Source organism: Triturus cristatus, chromosome 1_2, assembly GCF_964204655.1.
Source record: "Triturus cristatus chromosome 1_2, aTriCri1.1, whole genome shotgun sequence".
NCBI classification, from domain to species: domain Eukaryota; kingdom Metazoa; phylum Chordata; class Amphibia; order Caudata; family Salamandridae; genus Triturus; species Triturus cristatus.
In genome coordinates, this window is record NC_140580.1 from 65,126,744 (window position 1) to 65,154,683 (window position 27,940).

General features: G+C 45.4%; 1 protein-coding gene across 2 annotated transcripts in view; it reads right to left on the reverse strand.

Annotated features, from left to right (window-relative positions):
• Positions 1–27,940, reverse strand: part of ABRAXAS2 (abraxas 2, BRISC complex subunit) — a 313,192-nt gene that overhangs the window by 256,147 nt on the left and 29,105 nt on the right. For both annotated transcript variants that reach the window (XM_085601520.1, XM_085601512.1), the window contains exon 2: positions 4,338–4,428. In XM_085601520.1, coding sequence (XP_085457646.1) covers positions 4,338–4,428 — 91 coding nt within the window. The remainder of the gene's footprint in view (positions 1–4,337; positions 4,429–27,940) is intronic.

Genomic DNA, 27,940 nt, shown 5'->3' on the forward strand with positions numbered 1-27,940 from the left:
AGGGGGGGGATGTTACAGAGACCAAAGCTGTTTGTTTTCAAATATATCGATAGGATTGCTTTAACACACTGTGGCAGGAAGGCTCGACACGAAGTCGCACAGATTTACACAGAGACGGTTTTAGTGTACTACATCTCGATTTTTGCTAATAGTCTAGATGCCTGTACAGTCTAGTAAGTTAAAAATTCTAACTTGGAATGTCCGGGGTCTCAATGACCATAGGAAACTGTGGAAAGTTATAGCCTCTCTCACTAGGCGTGGCATAGACCGGGCTCTCCAGCAGGAGTCTCACCTGCCCCCGCACAGTGCGCTTTTACAACATGGGGGGCTATGGGGCAACATACACGCTACAGGGTTTACATCTCATGCCCGAGAGGTACTGACATGGGTGAATCCCAGATATGACCTTCGCCTGGAAGTACTAGAGACAGATCTCGAGGGGCGTTTTGCTGTTTCGCACTGCAGTGGGAAAGGGTTTGGACTTATTATAATTAACGTTTATGGCCCTAATTTTGATAACCCTGCCTTCTTCACAAAGTTATTAGAGAGCATGAGCCGTTATGGCTCAGGTCCCTTACTCTGGGGAGGTGATTTTAATTGTGTATTAGACCCCACATTAGATAGGTCAGGAGGCCCGCCTAGACGCCCAACCACCTCCGCCCAGTGCATTAGGTCAGCCACTACCCAATTAGACTTATGTGATGTGTGGCGCACACGCTCACAGGGCCTGGGAGGCTACACTCACTGCTCAGCCTATCATAACCTCTGCATTAGGATGGACTACTTATTTATTTCGAGGTATTGGTTCACACAGATCCGTGACTGTGCGGTCCTGCCTCACACGCTCTCGGATCACGCCCCAATACAGATAGATTTGGAAACCCCACAGACAGTCATACCTCCCTTTACTTTGAGGTTCCCCCCGTATTTATTACTTGACCCCGTCTTTAAGGCGGAACTGGACGAAACTATAGAGAGATTGTTTGATGTCAATGTAGGATCAGTTGACTCTTGACACAGTGTGGGAAACCTTCAAGGTGTATATCCTTGGTATTGCCATGGCCAAACACTTTCGAGTCCTCCGCACTATACGTCAGCGCCTCACAGGCCTAGAATCCACCTTAGCTACCCTAGAGCAACAATTACTAACGGGAGTGGACGAAGGTATCACACAGGAATTACACCGCACTCTGGAAGAATATAACTCGACAGCTGACACCAAACTGCGGCACCTAGGCAAATATGCGACAGCTCGCATATACGGGGAGGTTGATCGCCCGGGGTCAGTACTAGCTTCCCTGCTCAGAAGAGAGAAGTCTAATGTGACAACACTACATGATGCCGAAGGGGAGCCCCAAACAGATCCACTCGACACAGCCAACAGATTCAAGCAACACTATAGCACGGAGGACGGGTGTGATGACGAAGCTATTTTACATTACCTCACCCATATTAAACTACCATGGCTGTTAAATGGGCACAGGGAATACCTCAAGCGCACATTAGAAGTAGAAGAAATAACTGCAGACCTAGCTGGAATGAAATCAAATAGCGCTCCCGGGGTAGATGGCCTTACTGTCTCATTCTACAAAGAGTTCAGGGATCTACTGGTCCGGCACCTACAGACTCTGTTTGAGGAAATCATTGAAACAAGCGTAATGCCTCCTACTATGTGAGAAGCACTCGTTCCTATTCTAAAACCTGAGAAACCCCCAACGGCCTGCAGCTCGTACCAGGCATTATCGCTCCTTAATGTAGATACTAAAATATATGCAAAGGTCTTAGCGACCAGATTATCTCCCCTAGTGCCGCTGCTGATATCACCAGAACAAGCTGGCTTTGTCCCTGGGAGAAACCTCACTTATAACCTTAGAACCATATTCGGAGCTATACAACATACCTGACAAGATACTCTAGCGGTGGCGGTCTTCCTCAATATGGAGAAAGCACTTGACTTCGTGGAGTGGAAATTCATGAAACATGTACTGACCAGAATGGGGCTCGGGAGTATCTTTTTGCAAATGATGGGTGTGCTTTACAACTCCCCTACAGCCAGAATTAAAATCGGGGATCTGGTCACGAACCCTATTTATATCACTAGAGGCACAAGACAAGGGTGCCCACTCTCACCATTGTTATATGCCTTAGTTGCCGAACCCCTTGCATGTGCGATGCGGGAATATCACAGCCACAGGGGCATACGATTCCCAACATAAAATCTGATCATATCCACGTATGCAGACAACACTTTATTATACGTCAGAAACCCCGAACAGAATCTATCGACGGTGCTACGCGAAGTGATTCTGTTTGGGACCAGGTCTGGCCTCAAAGTGAATTGGAACAAATCGCTTATTTTCCCGCTTATGGCAGAGACAGTCCAATTCACACCAGACTACCCCCTAGGTTGGACAACAGAGCCAGTTAGGTACTTGGGCATCAAAGTGCATACGGACTCTGAGGTGGTTTTTAAAGAAAACTACGGGACAGCAATATCCAAACTGGAAGATGTGGACAGGTGGATACAGTTACCCCTATCCCTTGTGGGTAGAATCTCTATTATGAAAATGGTGGTCCTACCACGATTTCTATTCTTATTCACTAACATTGCTATTGTTCTCCTGAGCTCTTTTTTTCGGGTACTGACATCTCTGATGGTGTGGTTGGCTTGGGCTGGAAAACATGCTAGAGTCAAGTGGGAGATTCTTACACTCCCATACAGCATGGGTGGACTGGGAGCGCCGGATCTGGACCTGTACTATAGAGCTGCGCAGGTGCTCATGGCCATCACTGTATACACGGTCCCACATTTCCAGATAGAGAAGGTGGTGGTGGCCCCCCCGCCATTGCCAGCGCTTCTGTTGAAGCCTCATGATCGCAGACCAGGGATACTTGACTCCATTAATGCGCCAACACATGCCTGGAATTACCTTCTGAAATTATAAGCTGGCGCTATACTTTACTCCCCTGAGACACCGCTTGACTGGTGCAACTGGTTACCCCCGTGTAGGGAAACAGGGGTGGTTAGGGATCTGAAAGCTATGAACATTCACAAGATAGGGGAGTTGTTCAACAAAAGCAAAGCAAAGGGAGGACATGAGTCTGGAGGGTCGGACGGCAACTACACTGACCAAATTTCAATTTCACAGGGTAAGACATTCGCTAAGGGACATACTGGGGCCTGAGTTGGAAGAGCCACCAGAGGTTGGTCCACTCACATATGTGATCAAAGCGGTATCGCATGTAGTATTGTCTCAAGAATCTATAATATAGCGCAGGGCTATAGAGCCAACCACTACACCAAGGCTTGACTGGCATGGTAGACAGACCTGAACCGAGTAATTGATGACACAGCTTGGAAATATTGCTGCGAGAACACAAAACTTATCTCATTAAACGGGCAAAACAGGCTGATACACTTCAAATTTTTAAACAGGGTATATTATACGCCAGAGAGACTCTGCAGATATGGGTTACGGGACTCTGCAGCGTGCTAACGCTGTGGAGCGGACCGGGCTGATTTGTATCACTTGGCCTGGTTAGGTCCTAGGATAGCGTCTTTCTGGGAATTGATCTTTAAGACACTTGGCTAGATCACGGATACTCCACTTGAGCCGGACCCTATGCTCGCTCTATTGGGGTACTCCAAACATTTACCCAAGGGAATCAGGCGCTTGGTAGATATGGGGCTTCTTATGGATAGGCGTAGAGTGGAGATCTGCTGGTCCCGAGGCCCGACCCCCACCCTGACGGGATGGACTCACAACATGACGCACGGGGCTGGATTGAATGAGCCCTCTGTTGATGTCGCAGACTCAGTTTAAGTACTAGGTGGGGACAACATTGAACTGTAATGTAAAGATTATTGATGTGAACTGTCTAGTGATTACATGGATACGGAGCACTATAGGCTGCTAGACCTGTCTTGAAGTGTTGATTTTCGTGTATTGTGTCTGAAATAACAAGAATGCTATGTCTCGGTTTTATTTTTTGTTCACAATAAAAACGTTACAAATAAAAAAACGTAACAAAGGATAATAAACTATTTGAGGTGCTGTTTGAGCTGATTCTGCAGGCTCCGCTTCCCATGAGGACAAGCAGGTCCACACTTTACAGCATGACTCACTAAGTGTTGAAAGCTGAAATAGCAGGACTATGTAGGGTAAGGCCATATGCTTCACAAGCAGAGAGTGAGGGTCTTGAATAAGGAAAGGGCTTTACTACGGATGCAGACTTACAGGACCAACAGCGGTGGTGATGCATTGCCGAAGACACTATTATTTCAACCCTCCCAAGAGGGTTTTTTTTCTTTCCAATTGGCTGAGAACTCTGCTTACCGATTACTTGCAGCAGTTCTGTGTTGCCGATATGTGAATCGCTGATGTTGAATGTCTCTTCCTGCCTCACCTCGCCGAGTAGGAAGCCTTCCTGCAAAAAGAGAGATGAAACATCCATTAATAAAGCAGCGCACAACAGATGGGGGTGAGAGAAGCAAGGCACTGTAGGCAGAAGAACAGCAAGGCATCACAAACAGCAAGAGAGCAACTTTACAGCAGGAGAGCAGCAAGGCGGAGCAAGTGTAAAACAAATGTAAATGAGCCGAGAAACATCCTAAAACTGGCACATTGTTTAGATTAGAATCACTTGGTAATAAATGTTTATTGTTTAGTTATTTAAAACTTTAACAATATTGCACATAGGTTAAAAGAAAGCAGTAAAATGTCTTCAAAGTTTTAAAACAGGATTTCTCATTATAGGCTTTGCGTTCGCAATTGCTATGATTAATGATGTTCCTGTGCCTCTAATGTAGCTCGTAACCTGTACAATAAAATTCTTACAAAAATCATACAATTTCCACGTTCTATAGTACAGTTGAGAGTTTCAGTTTTCAAGCCTGATCGTAAAGTTGAACAATTTTATCAGCTTACATATTCTGCACATTAACATTTCTTACTAATTCATAATTTCCACATTCTACTTTATAGTTAAAGTTTCAGTTGTCAAAGCCTGATCATGAAGATTGAGACATTATCAGTTTACAGTTCATTTGAGGATCTGACGGGTCTAGTACTGTTATCATGGCTGCTCTGCATGTCTTTATACCTCTGCTGTTTAAAGCTTTTCTTGATAAAGTGACATGTGCTGTATAAAGTGTGGGGCATGTGCAAATTAGATGAATAAAGTCCTCTTTATATCTGCCGCAGAATCGGCATGTTGTCCACCCTTTGTGGACCCAGGTTGGCTGGTCCACAATAGACGGTCATTTTCCAAAACGGAGGGCCATCAGTTGTTTTTTAGATAGATCAAAAATGTAATACTTAAATAAGGTGCCGGTGCCAGGGTCTTGTAGTTTTTAAATCACCATCCAGGCATGCGATCTCAAGCTGAAGATATTTCTATTGAATAACAAGGAATGAAAGTTTGCTGTTTCGTCACTTGCTTGAAGGTCGAATAAGGCAGATAATTGTTCCATAGCTCGGCCATACAAGTAGTTGTTAGAGCCTTTTGAAGGTATTGATTATATGTGATTTTTTTTTTTTTAATCATTTTCGAGTTCTGTCCAGAGGGCACTGTTTAATGGGGAGCTAGCTGTATTTTATTTCAGTCGATACCAAAGCTTTGTGGTGTACGTTCTCCCTATTGTTTAATTTTGAAGTCCAAATTTAAGTTGCACCTGGGCTGGTGAAGCTGACTGATGTATCTGGAAAACCTTTTCATAGGTTGAGACTAGTAATTTGTTCAGACGTTCATAGTCTTTGCAGTGTAGAGCAATACTGGCGTACATTATTGTTGGTAGCATTTTGGCCGCTATCACTGCAAGCTAAGGTTTATATGACGGCCCCATCAGTTTTTTTGCCAGGGTCCTAAAGGTGAACATTACTGCACTAGTTCTTTGTGACATACGTTTTCTGCTCTTGATGGTTTAGTCTATTATTTATGTAAAACCCCAGGTATTTATAACTCGTTACTTCCTCTAACGGATTACCATCAAGCCATATGTTCGGCTTGGTAGTTGTATAATTACTGATGAGCACGGTTTTGCTTTTTGCTGTATTAATCTCTAGTCTGTTGATTGTTATATATTCCGTCATTTCCTTAAGAGACTTTTGGAGGCCGGTCTAAGTTAGGCTCATTAACACCACATCGTCCGCATAGGAAAGATGCAATGATGATAACTTTCCCAATTGCGGTGCATGAGAGTTAATCCTATCTAGCCGTTGTGCCAGGTCAGATATAAATAGATTAAAAGGTGTGGTGCCAACAAGCATCCTTGTTTTAAGCCTTTGTTTGTGGTCAGCTTTCTTGATAACCTAGAGCCGTCGGTCAGCTTTAGTGTTATCCATGTTTGGGAGTAGAATAGCAGTATTCCTCTTAATATTTTCTCGGAAATGTTCCAGACTCTCAGTTTGTCACATAGGTGACGATCCACACTGTCAAATGCTGCCTTTAGATCTATAAAACAAAGGTGTAGTTGTTGTTTCCTCCGCTTGCATTTGTCTGCTATTAATGAGTTCGAATATTTGTGATCATCCCGATCCCTTTTCTTAAGCCGGTCTGGTTGACTGGAATCAGGTTAGACTTGTCTGCCCACTCAATCAGGTCTTCCAGGATCAGGGAGGCGTAGTACTTTGCTTCTACTTCTAATAGGGCAATTAACTTGTAATTCATGTTCTATCTCCACCTTTGTAGATCAATGTGATTATTGAGCCTTGCCAACTAGATGGAATATGATTTAGTAACTCAGAATCTTTAAATAGTATGGTTAGATGGTTGCTCCAGAAGGATGAATAGTTTTTGAGAACTGCTTGAGGAATGCCATTGGGCCCTGGCACACCATCTCCTCTACTTTTCCAAACTATGTTTGTTATTTCTTCTGAGGAATAAAAGGACAAATCTGTTTTTACCTTTTGATGACAAGTGCCGTCTTTACCGTGATTCCTTGCTATTTATTCTGCTGAATAACTTGACAAATCGGATTTTACATTTAGGTTATAAGTACTCTTTTCCCTGTGTGGAATTTTCTACTCTTCCTTTCACCGCACGTTCTTGTTGATAAAACCAAACCCAGTACTTCTGAGAAGGATGTTCAGGGGATGTTGTTTCCGTAAATCTTTTTGTTAAAAAATTGGGCCACACATATTCTTGAACATTTGAGGTTAGGGTATTCACTGGCCTATTCAAATTGTTTATTTCCCAAAAAGCGCTGCACTTTTCCTAGGGCTGTACATTAATTTTGACTAGAATGTATCATTGTGGTTTCTTTTATCTTCGCGTAACTATTTTGTACTCTTTTCTCAGCAGACGTACATTATCCCATGCTGTTTTATCCAGGTCTGTTTATAGTCTCCTGATGGCTTACTTTAGTTCATGTTTCAGGGTGTAAACCGCTCTCGTTAATTCCTTGTAGTTTTTATTTCTTAGTGCATGTTTTTGTTTTCCAGACAGTGTTGTTCATTTTGCTGTGAGTTTACCCAAGCTAGCATTTTGTTTGGGCCCTCGTTTCCGCTTGCTGTTAATAACCCCTTTAATTGGTTTTGGGGCTACTCTATGGTTTCATTTGTCCATTTAAGAAATGTTAAATCAACTGAATAAATGTGTCCTTCTGTTGCAGGATTAACCTGATGTTTGGTGAAGTTTAAATTAAGATGAATGTGTTGGTAAGAGTGGTCACTCCTAGTGGTATATTCTTTTGAAAAACTTTATTGTGCAGAGAGGCAAAATTACAGACATGGGCCTACAACCACCAGGGCCGGCCGCTAGTTTGTGCCAGTCAATTACAAAGCGTCGCAGAGCAGCAACTGATCTCCAAAGGCACAGCAGGAATATAGAATTATTCTCGGCAACTCAAAAATTAGACAGAATACAGACATTTTTAAATTTTGAAGAAAACTAAAAAAAGAAACCAAACAAAAAACAAAACTCAAGGCGTGGAACAATTTAAATGGTGCCGAGCGCCGAGGGGGGTACCCCACCATACCAAATAAAGAATCAGGAGGTCCATAAAGTCAACCCGGGGGGGGAGGGGAGGCAGCGGGGAAGTCAGAACCATCCACATAACAAGTACAATATTCCGGGAACCCCAGGATCAGGGGGACGGAGGAATGTCAGAAGTTTCTTCAAAAGGGGGCGTACAAATGTTACCTCGGTAGGCGTTCCATTAACCCCAAATTTTACCCCACGCCCCAGGCTTGCCCCGAACCAGATATACCGTCTTCTCTCTGAACATGCACCAATCCATGTTCTCCTTCCACACCGACACGGCGGGAGGCCGTCGGGAACCCCAAAGCTGCGCGATATCCCTCTTTGCAATCATGTTCCCAAGTGCCGCCCACCGGGCCTGGGCAACATTGTAGTCATTAGGCTCCCATACATTCAGCAGACATCGACGAGCCTTAGGCAACAGAGAGACCCCAGTGACATCCTCCATCACCGCATGCACACGGCGCCAATAAACCGCAACCTCGCGACACTCCCAAAGGATATGAAGGAAGGTGGCACTCAATCCACAGCCGCGCTTACACAGCCCGTCCGAAGAGAAACCCATCGCAACCAACCGAGGACCCGTCACATACACACGGTGAAGAATTTTTAGCTGGACAAGACGGAGACGGGCCGGAATGGCGACCTCCTTCGGGGAGGACAGTGCAGACTGCCAGTCCTCGTCGTCCAACTCCAACCCGTCTCCGGTCCAGGCCTCCCGAAGATGCACGAGGAGGTCTGCCCGATTATTAATTAACTTCTTATAAATTAAGGAAATCGTACTATCGGGCAGATGACCGTCAAGTATATGGTCCTCGAGTGGGGAAGCCGCGGGGATCGTGGTACCTGCCCCAAAGGCCGACTGCAGAGCGTGGCGAACCTGTACGTACCTAAAGAACTCCCTCTCACTCAACTCATACTCACTCTGAAGCACCGCAAAGGATTTCACCGCACCTTTCACCCAGAGGTCACCCACTCTGCTGATGCCAATCATATCCCAGTTCTCAAAGCCTTTCGTCGTCCAGAGGCATCCCAATCCATCCGACGCAAACAAGGGGGTCGCTCATGTCAGGCGCTCATTCCAACCCATGGCAACATTAGCATCCCTCCACACACGTGCTGCAATCTTGGTGGGTCCCGTTAGGTTCCTCCCAGCCGCCCGAGAATAGAGTGCTCTGTTGAAGTCGCCACAAGGCAACTGATATTTATCCATCTCGAAAGCCGGATTCGGACCCGGTGCGTAAGTAGCATGGTTGATAGCGGACAGCTGGGAGGCCCAATAATACCTCCTGATATCCGGGAGCGCAATGCCCACGTCGTACCAGGGATGAGTCAGTTTTGCGAGAGCTATACGAGCACGACCATCCCAAATAAGTCTCCTCTGCAAACCCTCTACCTCCCGGAAATAAGCCGCCGGAATAATGTCAAAGGAGTTCTGGAGTGCGTAGAGAAATCGGGGCAGTGACATTTTAAAAAGTGCAGCTCGGCCGAGTGGCGACAACGGCAACCTACGCCAGCGGGCCACATCCAACTTCAAGCGCCGAAGAGGAGGAAGGAGATTCTGCTCATAGCGGACCGCCGGGTCCAACGATACATAGACCCCCAAGTACTTGAAACCGGATTGTGAAATTTGGATGGGAAACCTATTCGGCAGGGGGGGGGAAGGCCACCGGAAATGACATACACACAAGATTTGGACCAATTAATAGTCAACCTGGAGTTTTTGCCGAAAGAAGTGAGGACATCAAAAAGAACATTAAGGGATTCACGCGGGGAGGTGAGGTACAAGAGAATATCGTCGGCGAACATCGAGACTCGGTCCTCAAAACCAGGGGCCCACTGAATACCCCTTATCGACGGTTCCCATCGGAGCCAGGCTGCGAGCGGTTCTAAAGCAAGAGCGAAGAGCAGGGGGGACAACGGACACCCCTGCCTAGTGCCCCGCCCGAGAGCGAAGGGCTGGGACACCCTCCCATTCACAACAACCTGGGCTAGCGGATCCGTATATAAAAGTCTCACCCAACTGATAAATCCCGCCCCGAAACCGAACTTCGCCAGTGCGGCCCAGAGGTATGGCCATTCAATCGTGTCAAAGGCCATCGTGGCGTCCAACGAAGCCAAGATGGCCTGCTCGGAAAGAAACTCCGCCCTGGCGAGAACGCCATGCAAACGCCGCAGGTTGAGAGCAGTGTTCCGGTGGGGAATGAAACCGGACTGATCCGGATGAATCAAGTCACAGATAACAGCGAGCAAGCGATTAGCGAGGACCTTGGCAAGAATCTTCGGTTCAGCGTTTAATAGGGAAATGGGCCTGTATGAGGCACAACGATCACGAGGCTTGGCCTCCTTAGGAATCACAACTATAGTAGCCAGACGTTGATCGCGAGGGAGGGAACCGAGCTCACGCGACTCCAAAAACATATCGCGGAGAAACGGCGCCACTTTATCAGGGCATAATTTGTACAATTCAATGGGCAAGCCATTGGGGCCCATAGACATACCAGTACGAAGGGAAAGAATCGCGGCCGCGATCTCGTCGGCTGACAACGACGCATCCATGCATTCTCGATCCTCTTCAGACAGGCAAGGCAGCGCAATATCCCTCAACAGGGAACAAGAGTCAGCCACATCTCTGTCGGACACCGGGGAGTAGATCGCACAAAAATAATCAGCAAAACACTCCACAATCTCGCCAGGGTCAGTCACACACACCCCATCGGGGTTCTGAAGCACAGGGACAACGCGATTCACTCTCTCCTTCTTATCAAGCCAAGCAATCAGTTTACCCGCCTTATCCCCGACATCATACAGTCTACCCTGCTGTTCCCTGTACAATGTCTTGGCGGCATCAGTGACAAGGGATTTGTATTCAAACTGTTTTAAGCTAAGGGCATGAAGCCCTTCTTGAGTAACACCCGAGTCCAGCCCAGCCTCCAACTCCAGTATTTCAGCATCAAGCCCCGCGACCTCCCCATTCCTAGCTTTCTTGGTCTCAGCTATTAAAGAGAGGGCCTGGCCCCGTATGACCGTTTTAAAGGCCTCCCACAAAGACACTGAGGACAAGACAGACCACTCGTTCTCCAAGAAGTAGTGGTCAAGCGACTTCAGGAGGCTATCGCGAGTCTTAGGGCTACGGAGATGCCAAGGGTTTATGGGGGCAATCCGCCCCGTGGCCTGCATCCCTGTATCGAAATGCAGCCACACAGGGGAGTGGTCGGAGATGCCCCGGGCCAAGTGTCGAACCTCACCAATGTGGGAGGCCTGGGCCGCGGGCATAAGGAAGTAATCAAGCCTGGAGAGACTCCCATGCGCCCCGGAGTGGAAGGTGTACTGACACTGCGTCGGGTGCATCAACCTCCAACAGTCCACCAGACCAAAAAAGTGTCCAAGAACCCACCAAGCCATGATTGGGAAACGGGAAGGGCCCTGGGGGGATGCCGATCCAGGTCGCCGGATAGCACCGAGTTAAGGTCACCACCCATGAGGAGAAGACTATCCGGGAGTTCCAGCAACATCCGACCAACATCAGAGAAAGTGGAGGTCTGGAGGCCCGGGGGGACATATATCGTAACTAAAGAAAGGGTCCTACCCTCCCACCTCCCAGTTAGGGCGGCATAACGCCCTCTGTCGTCCAGGATGACGTTGTCAATTTCTAGTGGGAGGGAAGACCGAACAAGAATACCGACCCCCCTAGAACCGGTGGTGAACCCGGAGTGTGCAACCAGTCGGTATCCCCACCTATTCATAGCATGACACACATTGCCAACCAAATGCGTTTTCTGCAGGAGTACAACAACAGGCGCCAGACGACGCAAATATTGTAGTACAACACCCCGTTTGATACGATCCCCCAATCCATTGACGTTCCAAGTTAGCAACCTCAACCCACTACCCCCCATCCCCACAAAGGTAGCAGGAGTCTCCCCACAGAAAACCGGAAACAAAGAAAGAACAAATACGCCGCCTTGAGAGAGAAAGAAACACCCCCAAACACAAACACCCCCACCAAAACCCGTTACAACTCCCCCCTCCCTGCACCCCTGCAAACTGAAAAACCACCCCAAAATGCAGTGTGCCTGTCGCCCTAACAATCCCATTCTACAAAAAGACCCCGGAGGAGGAGGAAGGCCAGGCACCACCAGCCACCCAGACGAGAGCTAATATAAAACAAGATATACAAGAGAGGTAGAACCCAACTGAGTAATGTCCGAGTATCAAGGTTAGGGACCGAAAAGTCAATTCTGTAGAGGCTCACCACCCTCGGCACCGCCAGAGTGCCCCACTCGATCGTCCCGACCAGGCAGGGAATCCAACCAGTCACTCACATTGTCCGGTCGTTCAAAAAAGAAGGTCCGCTCCTCATGTTCCACACGAAGCCTGGCAGGGAAGAGCATTGCATACTTCAGGCCCAGGTCCCGAAGACGTCGCTTAACCCCCTGAAAGCCCATCCTCTGTCTCTGAACAAGTTGAGTGAAGTCCGGGAAAAAATTGACTGAGGAGTTTTCGAATTTCACCGGGCCGTGTACCCTCGAGGCCTGCAAGATCGCATCTCGGTCCCTGAAATGGAAAAGCTTGGCGATGATAGGCCTCGGGGGAGCACCAGGCCTAGGCTTACCGCCCGGGACACGATGTGCGCGCTCCACAGCAAAAAACTTGCTAAGTCCAGACGGGGCAAGATGGGTGAGAATTAGCTCCTCAATCAGGAGGTCGACAGAACGAGTCTCGGGATTCTCCGGAACACCTATGACGCAGATGTTGTTGCGGCTTGCCAGGTTCTCAAAATCATCCAACCGATGGGACAGCAAGTCGTTTTCCGATTTCAGGGCGCCAAGGTCTATTCGAAGTTCCGAAACATCGGCCGTGAGGCTGGAGGTCGTCAAATCCAACGACTTCACCTTCTCGTTGGTTTTGGACAGGTCAGCCCTGATTAAAGTGACATCAATGGCGACCGTGTCAAGTTTACGAGCCAGGGCCTCATACTGCTGGCCGATGGTCTCCTTCATACCGGTAATGGCGCCCATAATGTCCTGCAGGGACAAGTCGACAGGGACAGAAGGGCCGTCTCTAGCATCCTCCGGGGTATTGCTGGAAAGCCCTGGGGATCCCTTGGCTTGAGTGTAGCGGTCCATAACATTCGTCTGGAAATGCCCCCCGCGAAGAGACGTCTTGGTCTTCCGCTTCTCGGGTTCGCCCCTTCCCGTCATGGTGGAAGATGCACCCCGGAGGGGCCCGCAGGACCGAGTGAAAATGGCCGCCGGTCGGCCGGGCACCAGCCGGCCGAGAAGCTGGGCAGTGGGGTCCGGAAAAAGTCCCGACTTGACTCAGTACTCCGTAGGGAGAAAGCAGTGATGACACCAGAATGGACTGGTCCCCGGCAGAGCGGAACAGACCCTCGATCAGACCCTGCCAGAAACCAAAAGCGAAACTGAAAGTGGGGGTACGCCCACTGGTGAGGTCCCAATGCCGTTATTCAAGTACGTCCCGGATCCACAGCTCGCCAAGTCCCCGGCACTGCCCCGGGATGGGCCTCGAAAGTTCAAAATGCTGTATTTGCGGTCCCCCAAGTCCGATTCAAATTCTGAAAGGAGTTATGAACTCAGTCTAGGTTCACCTTCAAAAGCCCGTCCAAGAAATCAGGATATCATCAGGATAAATTGCGAGGAGTGGCGAGGGTCCGGGGAGCCCTGTGCTCATGCGACCATCTTGGATGCGCGCTAAGCTCCTCCTCCCCTAGTGGTATATTCAATTGAAAACTGGGAGAGAAAAGGCATCAGTGGCAATGAAATTACTGTATAATCAAGTCTGGATCGGGTCTTCCCTCCATGAAATGTGTGTTTGGGCAGAATGTCGTCCGTTAATCTGCCATTTATAACTCATGCACAGATTAGATTAGGTTTACACATGTTTTAAATGAGTTATTTCGATATGAAGTTCTGCACCCTGCATTGACGTAGTGTCGCAGTGTGAGCCTATTTCTTCTCTAAGAACCATCTAAGGGATAGGTAGAGGGTCACTGACTAGCCCAAGTAAAGACTAAACAGAGCTGCCACTAAAGACCACCTCCGCCAAGTACACATTTCAAGGGACCTTTGAGATTTGCAGGGGACTCATGGGTCGTCACTATGCTCACTGCATAAGAAAGTGGCACAGCTGGGCTGCTGTCATGAATGGAGGTCTGCAGGTGACTTGGTGGAGTGCCTGGAGTTTGCATGAATAAGCAATAGGAGCACAAACTGAGAATTAAATGAGCTTTTGGCATGACTTACAACGTTTCACTGTAGAGACCTTCAGCCAGATCTAAGTATTGATTCGCAAAAAGTAGTTGCAAATTGTGCATTGAACTTTTGCAAATCAATAATTCTGACTTTGTGAACCAACCTCTATATTATTAGGTCAGTTCACAAAATCATCATTCAGAGTGGATTGAAATTCAACCTACTGCATTACTACCAACTGGATGCCTCAGAGATGGTGTCCTGCTAGGATCAGCAGAACATACACTACATATAGCTTTCCTTAAAGGAAAGGGTCTGCATTCAAAATTATTCTTTTTTGAACTTTTTATAAATACCCAAAGACGACAGTCCACGCTCAAACAGTTATTTAACATTCAAAAAGGGAAATTACAAATGGGTTACCACCTCCTTTGAGGAGTAGGTAACTGATCAATGTTTTGTGACTGAAACGGAGTTTGCAAACCATTGATACATAGCATTCCAAACCGCAGTTTGGAAGGGACACCCTAAACAAGCCCCCTTCAAATTGAAAATCGGTATGCATTTCGAACCCCATCTGGCCCCTAGTTTTGAGAGGAGACCATTCAGCCATGTCAGGTTAGAGGCATCTAAGAACAGAGCAGGTAAATTCAAGGCGTACTTGAAGCTATGCTTTATATCCCCTGAGGAAAGAATGCCTCCAATGATTCTGAACAATCAGTTGGCCTAATTCCCCTTTTGGCGGATTAGTGAACGAGTTCTTGAAAAGACCAGTGAGTGACTATCATGGATGAGCAACCACACAAGATGAACAAATCTATGGATGGGTACGATATAAATAGTTAGATGTTCGGTTGAAACTAGCCTCTAAAGGATTGGCAGCCAGCTAACTCAGTGCGTAGATGACTTTGCTGATTACAGGGAAGGGGCAGTGTTCTGTCCAACGGTATTCATAGCTCCTTCCAGAATTAAATTGCAGTTGATAAAACTGCAAATAATTGTTTTGATTCAAGGGATCCCAAACCTTTAAAGAACTCCTGTCAACTAAGAGTTTGTTGTGTTTAAAGTTGAGTGGACAGCAAAAACCTGAACATGCAACAATAACCACTGTAAAATAGATAAGCAGAAAGATATATTTTATCAAGTAACCACTAGATTAAAGGTCTCCCTACCGTTAATTCAGACTAAACTATTGACTATGTCCAACATGAACCAATGAAACCAATGTGACTGTATGCTACCAAGAGAAGACCTAGTGCTGGTATTTATTGGTAAAGAAAGTCCCTATCTAAGTTGAACCGATAATTTTCCTAATGTCAAAGTCCTATCTGCCCCTGTAAGACAAGTCAAAGACATTTGTCTGCCATCAAAAAAAAGTGTAAGATTTTCACTCTGCAATGTACTACAATAAAAGATTTGGTTCATTGGCCAAACTTGCTAAAATACACATTTCTGATGGGCACATATGGGTGTTAACTACTAGAACAAGTTATAGTGTGTTTTGTATCTTATGTAACACAATGGCCTTAATGTTGGTATTAATAAGGAATACAATTATGAGGAGATGCAACATGATTATATTCATGACACATGGCTATGCACATAATATAAAGTATGGCAAACTCATTGTTTCATTTGTGTGTGCATCTTGCAGCCTAAATGAGTGATATGAAAACTCATTCTTTATATCTTACTTTCATTCATCAGATTTAGCATACATACACTATGTCACAGAGGAGAATATCAAGTTGTTACCCAACAAAAGTCTAACATCTTACGTTGTTCCACTATTGCTGTGATGTTAACTTTTTCAACTATTGCTGTGATGTTAACTTTTTCAACTTTCATAATGTACACCTCAAACATCAGACAACAGCACAGTACTGAACTTGAATATTTACACTTTGTAATGCCATGCATTCTGGGTGTCTCTTCCTTCTCTTACTTTCCTGGCACTTGGCTGATTCTCATACTTTTCTGATATGATGAACGCTTTGTCCCACTGACAACCTATACACAAATATTTCTAGTTGACTACTCAAACAGGTCCTTTTAGAGTAACCCAGCTCTTCACTTATACTCAAACTGACTCGAGGTATGCTCAAGCATAGTCAGGCAGGTTTTGGTTTAAATATTTTGTACACTATGCCTTTATGGTAAAGTTTCTGCCATACCTTTTCTCTTTTCTTGCCATATTATCAGCACTTTACGATTCCCACACCCTCTTTCCAAAATGATCAAAGGTTGGTCCTTTTTAACAAGCATTATACAAACACATCCATTAGACTATCCGAAATTGGAGTTTTCCGGAGACCCGGCTTTTCACTTCATCATACTGACTGAACGTGTGCCTTAAGCTCGGTCTGGTAAGCTTTTTATTTCGGCCAAAAATATTTGAAAAAGATGGCTTTAACCAACATTTCTCTAGTATATCTTTTTCTCTATTGAATTTAGTAGTAGGCTAGGTCTACCTGAGGCAGCATAAACTGGAATTACCTATTTTATATGTCCAATGGAGTACTTGCTTTACTACCTAATGCACTGACTAAATCCATTAGATTCTACTTCACATTGTTTATTCAATTTATCCAGGAAGAAATTACCTTTAATTTTTGGGCTTTAGTGCACCATTTCTTTGTTATTCTTGTTCCTATCTACACAACCAAGACCAGCTAACATGATTGAGTTCATCTAATTACCAAGCATATAGGTTTTATCCTATCACTATGTAAAGCCTAAATCTCAACTTATTTGCATTCTTCTACAGCCTGATGCAGATAAGATTTATTTTCCCTGTGTTTTTCTGATTAATTCTGCTTCGTCTTTCCAACAGCTCAATATATAAAAATATGTTTTAGATAACGAGGAGACCCCCATTTTTAGGTCTCGCCTGAGACAGCGCTTTAGCGCTGCTCTGGCGAGACTTATAGTAAGCACTTTTGGAAGTGCAAACGAGTGCTTTCAGGCCGCCAACTACAGTGCATGTGCTCCGGGCGCGCGCACCATTTGGCAGCCTGAAAGCACTCGTTGTCTTTCACTTTCGCGGCCGCTCGGCCGCTTTGATGTTTGATCACTTTCACTTTCGCGGCCGCACTTTAACAAGCTCCCGTTATGCAATTTGGCAAGATTCTGTCACTTCGCGGTTAACTTCCTTGAATATTTATGAAGTGCACTGCTTTGACTTCAAGCCCACACGCGCTGTTTTAATCAATTGCTTTCTGTTCCATTATCAGCCGCCCTCCACCCTCCGAACACAAACACAGCAGAAGCAGTCCTCCGGTGGTCCGCCCATTCTGCGAGCAGGCCTCCACCATCTCCCTGCTCAGGTAGGGAGAAGCCCGCCGAGGCGTACTGCACATTGGCAGACACAAATGTCGGACATCGGCAATCTGAAACTTGACCTTGCCAATGCTTGTTATCTTCGCTCCGGAACCACTCACGTATACTTAGATGCCCCTACTCGAGCTGTAGACCTAAATGTTTCCTAGTAAAAACAGGACATAGCACAGCGCTGTCACTGGCAGTGGACATCAAAGACGTAAACAAATTTGCCTATAATCAGAGTCCAGCCCCCTTTGCAGAGCAAGCTACCCCGGGCCGGGGCCTAGCCTTCCCAAATGGAGCATATGTTTGCCCACACCCCAGGCCCCGTGCAGCTGGCTCACCCCCGCAGAGTAGGCCTGGCATGTGAGGGGGCTGGCAGGCACAGCATCAAAGCCCAGAGTGCGCTGTACCAACCCTGCGTGGCATCCCCCAGCCCGAGGGACATCTACGGCCTTTGTGGACGGTGGTCGCACCACCGAGCAGGGCACACGGCTTCTGGAAGGGATTATGCATGTGCAGTGATGTGTGTGCCAGCCTCTTACTTGCTTTTAAATATGAATTTCACATTGACGCGGCGCCTTAAAGCCATGGATACCACATATGGCACTACTGCTTACACAGTGGGCAGTGCCAGTATTAAACATCGGCACACCGGCTCCGAGACGAATGCAATATTGACCCTACTGTGACACTGATGAAGCCATAAACAGAAATGAACACTTGTTTAGATAACCAGCCTGATTTCACAATAGTTTAAGGCGCCCCTCACGTTCAATAATTATATCACACCTGAATCCATTCATATCTAAGAATTAGACCATTTCACTAAAACAGTAAAATAATAAATATAAAGATAAAATAGCTTTACTTATAGTGGTATCAACATTAAATCCTTCTTATAGTTATTATCATTATTAATATCAATAATAACTATTGCAGTCCTATAATTATTGTATTGGCGTTATTATTTTACTTGTTATTATTACTGTTGTCTTTTTTTGTTAGTACTTTTTTTTGTCTCATGTCTTTGGCATGCTAGTCTATATTTTCAGCTAATAGGCAAATCTTTTTTTCCCGCCATTCTCTCTCTCCACTTTTATTACCTTTCATTCTCTTTGCCTATCTCAGCCTCTTCTTCCATGATAACTTTTCCCCTTCTTTCTTGCAGTCCCACTGCGCTCTCTCTCTCTCTCTCTGTCTCTCTCTCTCTCCCTTTGTCTCTGTCTCTCTCTCTCGCTCCCTCTCTCTTTCTTTCCCGCTCCCTCTCTCTTTCTTTCTCTCTCCCTTCATTTCTCTCTCTTTCTTTCCCTCTTGCTCTCCTCTCTCTCTCGCTCTCTCTCTACCCCTCTCTCTCTCCCTCTTCTTTCCCTGTCAGTTTCTCGCCCTCTCTCTCTTTCTCTCTCTCTCTCTCTCTCTCTCTCTCCCCTCTCTCTCTCTTTCCTTCCCTCTCTCTCGCTCTCTCTCTCCCACTCTTTCTTTCTCTCTCCCACTCTCTCTCTCTCTCCCCCCTCGCTTCTTCCATGATGACTTTTCTCCATCTTTCTTGCTGTCCCACTGTGATTTGTCTCTCTCCTCCCCTCTCCCTCCCTCTCTCTTTCTTTCACTCTCTCTCTTTCTCTCCCTTTCTCCCTCTCCCTCTCTTTTTCTCTTTCTCTGTCCCTCTCTCCCTCTCTCTCCCTCTCTCTCCCTCTCTCTCCCTCTCTCTCCCCTCTCTTTCATTCCCTCTCTCATTCTGTTTCTCTTTCTCTCTCTCTCTATTTCTCTCTCCCACTCTAGCTTTCTTTCCCCCCTCTCTCTTTCCCTCTCTTTCCCTCTCTCTTTCCCTCTCTCTCTCCCTTTCTCTCTCCCCCTCTATCTCTCTCCCTCTCTTTCTCTCTCTTTCATTCCCTCTCGCTCTACTCTCTCTCTCTCTCCCCCTCTCTCTCTTTCTCTATCTCTCTCCCCTCTCTCTCTCTCCCTCCCTCTTCTCTCCATCTCTTTCTATCCCTCTCACTTTTTCTGTCCCTCTCTCTCTCCCTCTCTCCCTCCCCCTCTCTCTTTCTTTCGCTCTTTCTCTCTCTCTCGCACACACACACACACACACTCTTTTTCCCGAGATCCATATATTTATAACCACATCTTAAACTTATGGTGGTGCAATAGGTGGCACTGCCTCCTTGTGATTGCTCCCTGATGGAAAAAATGCAAAATGTAAAAAATATTCAGTCTCTAATTTGTATTCATGGCTACAAAACCAATGCTTGATTTCCAAAATGTGGTAAACCATACATTGCTAACAACCTTCCTCAAATATGCTTTTTACACAGCATAAAGTGAATATAAACTGCTTTCTTAGCACCACAAAACATATTTTTTTAGGTCTCGCCTAGGCAGCATTAGGGTTAGTAATGCTCATTAAGAAAACATTTATGGTTGTGGTTGAAGCAAAATCAGCTAATAATTTTAAGGATGTTGGATCACCAGCATGTGTCAGATAGCTAAGTTAACAGAAAATACAGAACATGAGTAGATAAACTGGTGGAATAATTTTTGGTTATAAATGGAACGTCGACAGATGAGGCAAGGATGAAAAAGCATGTACCAATGACTGGTAACAACAAGCATTTGCAATGCAATATGTCTCACATTTACGCGAGTTTAAGCTATTAGCATTGTAAATGACAATGCGTTTTATTTATATTTCAAAAACCAAAACATAAATAAAAGGCCTTTTTATTTACAATGCCAATAGCTCATGCTCAGGTAAATGCGAGACCTGTTGCATTGCAAATGCTTGTTTTTTTAGGAACCTGGGGTAATAAGTAGTTTCAACAAAACAATGGTTCTCTGAGGCCAATAGATCTCAAAAGTGTTTTTAGAAAAAATAAAATAACACAGCAAGTCCTAAATATTTTTAGGACCCAGCATTATGCAGTGGGTCACAGGCAAGTATAAGTCAGGAAACATTTCGACATTGTTAAGCAATTAATTTATTCATTGCAGATTATTATTTCATTTTTTTAATAAAGGGTGAGGCTTTTCCCTTGGACACCGGAGCCACCTCCCAGCCTCCCGATTAACTCCTAACGCGATGGAGCGCAAATAATACAATGATCTAGTCCCAATCCTAACCCTCCTGTTGAGGTTTTACTTTGGATACTGGAGCTTCCGCCCGACCTCCAGATTAACTTCCTACTTGATTGATCACCTAAAATACTATGATTTACTCTAAAACAGTAATTTTTTTTTTAACAGGAACCAGCTACATGCAGGTTGTGAGAAAGTGGGTTTCTGTCGCAGTAAACCCTCTCCTTTTTCTTTTTGTTTGTTGCCAGACTACTGATGCTCTTTGACTTGGTGTGCCCTGGGCTCCTGCCAATCAGGTGCCCAGGGCCTGTGTTCCCTCCATAAAAACTGCTTAACAGCCTAAACCCATTTGGCATCTCTGGCCACATGTCAGCCCCTGGTAAATGGTACCCTAGGTACCCAGGGCCCTGTGACCAGAGAAGACCCCTAAGGGCTGCAGCACTTCTTGTGCCACCCTTCCTTAGAGGCCCTGTGCACTGACACACACACACACACACACACACACACACACTGCCTTTGCAGGCTGAGTGTCTTGGTGCAGAACAAAACAGAGAGTCGACATGGCACACAACCCTGTGTGCCATGCCCACAAACACACTGCCCTGGCATACCTCAGTCACCCCTCTAGCTGGGTGCACTATGCCAGTGGTGAGGGTATAGGTGCATGAGCCCTGTACCCCTACAGTACCCAGGTCCATTCCTGGGCACTGTAAGTGCAGTGCTGCCATTAAAGAGTATATGGTGCTGGGAGGTCGTCATTACGAACTCCACAGCACCATGATGGCTACACTGAAGACTGAGAAGTTTGGTATCAAACTTCTCAGCACATTAAACCCACACTGATGTCAGTGTGGGATTTAATGTAAAATGCACGACCGAGGGCATCTTAGAGATGCCCCCTGAAACTAACCAACAACCAGCGTCCTGCCTGAGAGGCGGCATAGGCTGCCACCCAGCAGACATGTTGCTGGTCCCCTGGGTAGAGAGCCATCCGCTCTCGTGAGTCTGCAACAATGCACATCCTGGACGAGGTGCTAGGTCTCCTCCCCCAGGATGGGCAGAGGAAGCTTCAAAGGCATGCCGCCTTTGTGAGCTTCCCCAGGCCACTTGCTGCAACTGGCCCCTACCGGTTCTGACCCCACTCTGGTGGGAAGACTGGTGGGAAAATCCAAGGGAGGAAAGGGGGTGTGCCAGCCTCTGCCAACCCCACCCCTCAGGTGGGGGAGAGGAGGTGAAGCACGACCCCGGGCTCTCGCCATCTTGAAGATGGGGAGCCCTACCCAATCAGGACTAGGCTCCTGCCCCCTCCCACAGGAGAGTGGCAGGCTAGGGGGTGTACCCTCCCCAGGGAAGGGACCCATTGGTCCCTGACCTCTACCTACCTGTAACGCCCCTAAATTTAGTATTTAGGGGCACCCTGAACCTTCCTTCCTGAGATCCAGAATCCGAAACAAGCAAGAAGATCAAGAAACAATTAGACCTGTCGTGCAGCTTCTAACAAGAGAAAGACACCAAGTGATTTGGCCCCAGCCCTACAGGCCTGTCGACCCTTGAACCTGCTCCTGCTAAACTCCGGCGTCTCCAGTGGTCAGCAACCTCAAAAACCCCGGAGGACCTGCCTGCCTTGTGACTCTTAAGACTGGGACTCCCACGAGCAGTGGTTCTGCTCAAAGCAAGTAACAAGCCCCTGGTGCCAACCAGGAACTGCGACTCCTGCACACTCTGCACCCGCCAAGCCTGGCCTGTGCCGGAGTGGACAAAGACCACGAGGACGTTCCCCCGGTGACTGTGACCCCGAATCCAACACCCAAGGACCCACCTCGACGCTCCTGACGACTCCTACAGCCTCAAAACCAGGGACCCCTCCAACCGCGATCAGCAGAGGATAAGATTTCCCGACGCCAAAAGGCACCCCTGCACCCGGCGCCCTGCGGCCCCCTGTGCCCAGCTCCTGGGTGCCTACTTATCCTACAGCTTCCCAACTTACCTCTCGAAGTGGTGGTCGCACCTGAAGAATCTTCGTCCCAGAGCTTGCAGCCTTTGTTCGTCACTGAGCTTCTGCATCGAAATCCATTGAGCGGCCGACGGCTCAAAAGCACCCTGCACCCAGCCAACCGAGTGCCCCTGGGAGTGCAACCTCTAACCTAATCTACTTCCCCACTTGCCCTGAGCAAGTGACCAGGAGCCCAGCTCCCACAGCCGCATGGCCTGCTTGCCAGCAGCCACCAACCAAAGGCCTCCTGCCCGCCATAGGCTAACATTGGACCTAACTCTCTCTGCACCCGGCTGCCCCTGTGCCGCTGAGGGTGTAACAACTGTACCTACCTGACCCTGGGAGACCCCCGAGTCTATGCCCAGAACCATAACTCTGCCAATCGAGTAGCCGATAACTCACTTTTCTTCCATAGGGTAACATTGGTTTCACTTGGAAATTCTTCTAAGTGTTGAGTTTTGAAACTTTAAAATAGTCACAAAAAATCAGCTGAGCAACGAAAACAAATTTACTCACCTGCTATCAGGAGATATCCCAGTGCTGGATCTTGGTGCCCAGCACTGACCCTGAAAAGTAATTACAACTGTACTTACCGCTAACTTGATTTTCCTCCATAGGATAACATTGTCTGGTTTTCACCTGAAATTCGATTTTTGAAACTTACAAATATTCGTTAAAAATCACCTGTATAACAAAAACGTATTCTTTAAACTGTTTACAGGAGATGCACCAGTACTGGATCCAGGATCCAACACTGAGTAAGAAAAAGTAACGATAACCCTACTTACCTGCTAAGTGAATTTCCTCCCATAGGATAACATAGGTGATTCTATGTGAAAAAGTTTCTAAGTGTCAACTTTAAAAAATACAATAATATTCCTTAAAAATCATACCTGAAACCAAAACGTTTTTACTCAACTGTTTACAGGAGATGTCCCAGGACTGAATCTAGGATCCAGTCCTGTGGTAAGAAAAGTAATCCAAAAAGTAATCAATTGCATTTAACTAGAAATTCCCATTGAGCTCAATGTATAATTGTGTTTGAAATTGTGTTGCCCATTGCAACAACTGTAGCTATTGCATTCAAAAGTCTATTGCTTATTGAAAGTATTTATCTAAAGCATCTCATTCTGAGAAAGTATATTTTGATACCTATTGCTGGTTCTTAAAATAAAACAACCATATATTTTTATATATAAACCATTGGCCTAGAGTTCACTTCTTGAGTGTGCAAGACCATTTGCTGACTGAGTGTGTACAACAAATGCTTTACACTGACCTCTGATACTGCCTTACAGCTCGACCAAGCTACCACTTTAGAGAGTAAGGTTATATCTAACTTTAGCCTCTTCCAAACCTCTGGGGACTGTGGACTCTGTGCACACTGTACCTATCTGGGAGCAGTATATATAGAGCCACTTTCTTACACAGGTTCCTTGCCAAGTCTCATGTAGGCTTCAGACGCGTGAAGAAACTGATGATAGCCCCCTCGGGCCTCCTACTGTGAGCCAGCACTACGTGCCTTCTCGGTTTGCATCCAACACACGACTGGCCCAGCCAGGAGTTAAATATTATGTGCTCACACACCTGCCCTGATGATGATGTCAAATATATGACATCGAAACGCCATAGAACATCATAACTCCATACTTTATTATAAAAAATAAAAATTTGCCCAAAAAAGTCTCTTCTTGTTTAAATCGATGCAGGTTTTAATGTCTTCTCACTCACCACAGCACGTTTTTTCACTTATCTGTGAGCACTAGAACAATATATACAAATAGCTTAACTTTTGAGGCAGTTTCGACTTTCACTGTAATTATGGGATTTTACTATAATCAAGAGACCATGTTTCCCTTCGGCATCCGCAAGCTTATTTCTCCATATACCATCTGGACCCCTGCATCAGTTTTAAACCGATTTTGTTTTAACCCCTTTACATGCTTACATGTCCAAATGTCTTCTGGTTCTTAACCACAATATCTCATTACCACAACACACCTGGTGCCTAAAAGCCAATCTTGCCTTCATTTTAACACTTAAAACTATAACTACATGTCTCTGTCCACCTTTCATTAGTTTATTCTCACTGAGAGCTCATATGGATTGACTAGATACTCATATCTGATAATATTTCTAACCAAGTCCGACCCACGGGTAATCAATCGATACTAGTATCATATTTCTCCCTGCTCCATCTTGCAACATCTTATCAGACCAACATGCTGTCACAGAGGAAGATTTATGATACAGTCCTTGCTGGATCTTGACTTGATAGGTAATCGATTGCAGCATTGAAAAAAGTTCCAGATGGAACAAAAACGTGTTGGTTGGTTTCTTGCTATGCTGTCAAGATCTACCTTTTGCCTATGTAAGACATGATTGACCAAAACGTAACTGCCTAAAGGGTCATTACATTCAAATGGTTTCATTTATAATTAACAGAAAGTTCAACACTACCTAACCTGTGACCGAAATTGGTTGCTATTATAAATTATAATGCAGATGTTTAAAAAGGATTTATGAAACAGGACCTACTTTGCACCTGTAATATAGATATGTAATAAACGTAAACCGCTTATAATTCTCATACCTTATACTCTTTATGCTTATCTATAATTGAGATAATGGAGTGAAGTATTAAATGATCCTCTGTTTTCCAATTAAAGTTTAAACTTGCAAAGCAGGAAGCAAACTAACGGTCCCTAGGTACTTACAAATCCATATCTTGCAGACTACAAGCCATCTGTAAGAATGGTCTGGCTCGTGGCCACTTTTTGATCTTGTATTAAATGATGTACTTGCTCTCTACTTGGTACAGTAGTGTCCCTTACAGCCCTCAAACTGCATTAAAAGCAGTCCATTTGAATTACGAAACGGAAGAAAAGCTGGAATGGATGCATATTTCCCTTACATGTGCAAACAGGAGTGAGAAGGAGTTCTAGAGATTGCTGAGACTTGTTCTGCAGGGACAAAGATGGACTGATTCAACTGAATTGAATGCCTATTATCTAGTGGAGATGGCCTATAGCTGCTTGTTCTTTAACAAACTCTCATGGTACGCTAGTGGGTACATTTGGAAGTGTTTGGGGTGAGGTGTGATAGGTTATCAACAAATCTTTCTAGAAACTCACAAGATCCCGAAGAAACACACACTAAATCTGACAATCTTCTATATGATTTTTACTCTGGGTTGACATGAAGGTCCAGCACGGAGACAGCAGTTTTACAAATAACAGATGACTAATATAGTGGATGTCTGATTTCTTACATTGCCAAACCTTTCAACTGACTTAGACGTCAAGTGTTCCATCTTGCCCCCAGTCATTTTCAATTTATCGACATTGGGACTCTATTCACTGATCAAATCAGCATGAAGATTCACCAATATACTAATGACATCATCTTTACTTGAACTTCTCCTTCACTTCAGACATCCAACACCTCAAACACTGCCCTACCCTCAACCAGACCTGGAGGTCAGCGATACACAATAAAATTAAAAAAACTATTACAAATCTGACTCAACTACATGAGCCTGGAAGGAAGTGAACCCAAACTTTTACCTAACGCCAAGGCCCTCTGAATAGTCCTAGGCACCATCCTCACCCTCAAGAAACACTTCACCAAGAAAACCCAAGTGCCTAGGTACCGTCTCTCTCTACTAAAGAAAGTGAAACGGTCTCTCTCAGCAAGCAACTTCAGAACTGCCATTTAAGCCATCATACATTGGCAAATGGAAGGTGGTAACACCCAGTTCAATGGAATCACAACCCCAATAATGCTCTTCCACCCCACTTTAAAGGCATTAGCTAAGTTTAGCATGCCTCAAGGGTTTCATTCAAGTCTTGGTGAGAGGAGACTCCAAGTTCCCATCACAAAAGCACCACAAGTTAAGGGACATCATTCCTCCATGTCAAGGGGACTTGCTTTTAAAAACACTGGTCCTTAGCAGGTTTCCTTCTTATTAGCATGGGCATTTCTGGGTAAGACAGGGGGGTCTCATACTTCAGCACACCACCTCAATGTTGATTGCACACCAATGGCTGGTTCTCATTCTGTAGAGCACCACCTTCCAAGACTTCATAATGCTCAGGATATCATTTAATATTAGACTTCATTTCTGAGGCTTTCTGTTTAAACATTAGCATTCATCAGTCCAGCATTCCAAGTGGTATCAATCTGGTGAGGCGAGTTGGTCAAGACATCTTGTGCACTTTAACCTGACAAACAAAACTAGCTGTTGAGATAGTGTGTGCCACATAGTTTAAAGCCTTTGGCTGCTCCTTGAAATGACTTCAAGTTATATCAAGTACATTTTGTGGAGCGTGTGCGGTGGTGTAAACAGCAATGGAGTGTTTGGCCTCTTTCCCGATCCTCTGCTTCAGCCATAAATCTGTCCATTCAAAACCACCAGCATTACTTATTAGGTGACACAGGATAAACCCTCCGTCTGGAAAAAAAAGTAGAGTTGCAGTGCAACTGTCACATTTCCAACATTACGGAATACAAGAGTTGCAGCGGAACTGTGATTGTCAGTCATGCCTGAGCTGAAGCTCTACTGAATTTTGGGTTTTGCTACCACTACTCGATAATTGTTAAATGTTTTTTTCTTTGTCGATTACAGAAACTCATACTCTGTATTCTTAGGAATACAAATTCCAATAGCTTTCCCAGTAACATTCAAGGATGCTATGCTCAAGTGTCATAAAATCATTCTGTGCTGATGAAGACCCAGTTCAAGTGATTATCTTATAACGGGTCAGTACAGTGACTTATCTGTTTTTGGACTGCTTGCCATAAGTCTCTCTTTTTACAGATACTTTTGGCTCGGGTTTTAGTTGACATTTTATACTGACAGCCATTTGTTTTAGGTTTTTTCCTTTTTTTCTTCTATTTTCATCCAGGGCTCTGCTCCAGAAGGCTGCCTACTAAATTCTCACCTTGTTTCTCAGTGATGTATAATGAAAATCTGCCCAACAACCTGAAGATAAGTTTCAATTCTGTTAAAGACACCGAGATGAGGACTATGGTACATCTTCCTTCGCTTGAACACCATATTTTCAAACAGCAGTCATTAAAAAAAGAAAAATTAAAAACTAAAAAAAAGAAAAATTAAAAACTATTTTTCGCCTATGAACATCAGGGAAAACAAACATTAATGTACACAACTTAGGATGCCACATAGTCCTTCCTCACTAACTGGACTCCCTCTTTCTTCAAGCCAAACACTCCCTCAAGACAAGCCATGTCAGTAATCGTTTAGGATCATATTTTGTCTCACCAGGTCACATGCTAAACATTAATTTTGTAGAAGGCAGAGAAACTTCAACAGATTGACATCATAATGTTCAATTGTAAT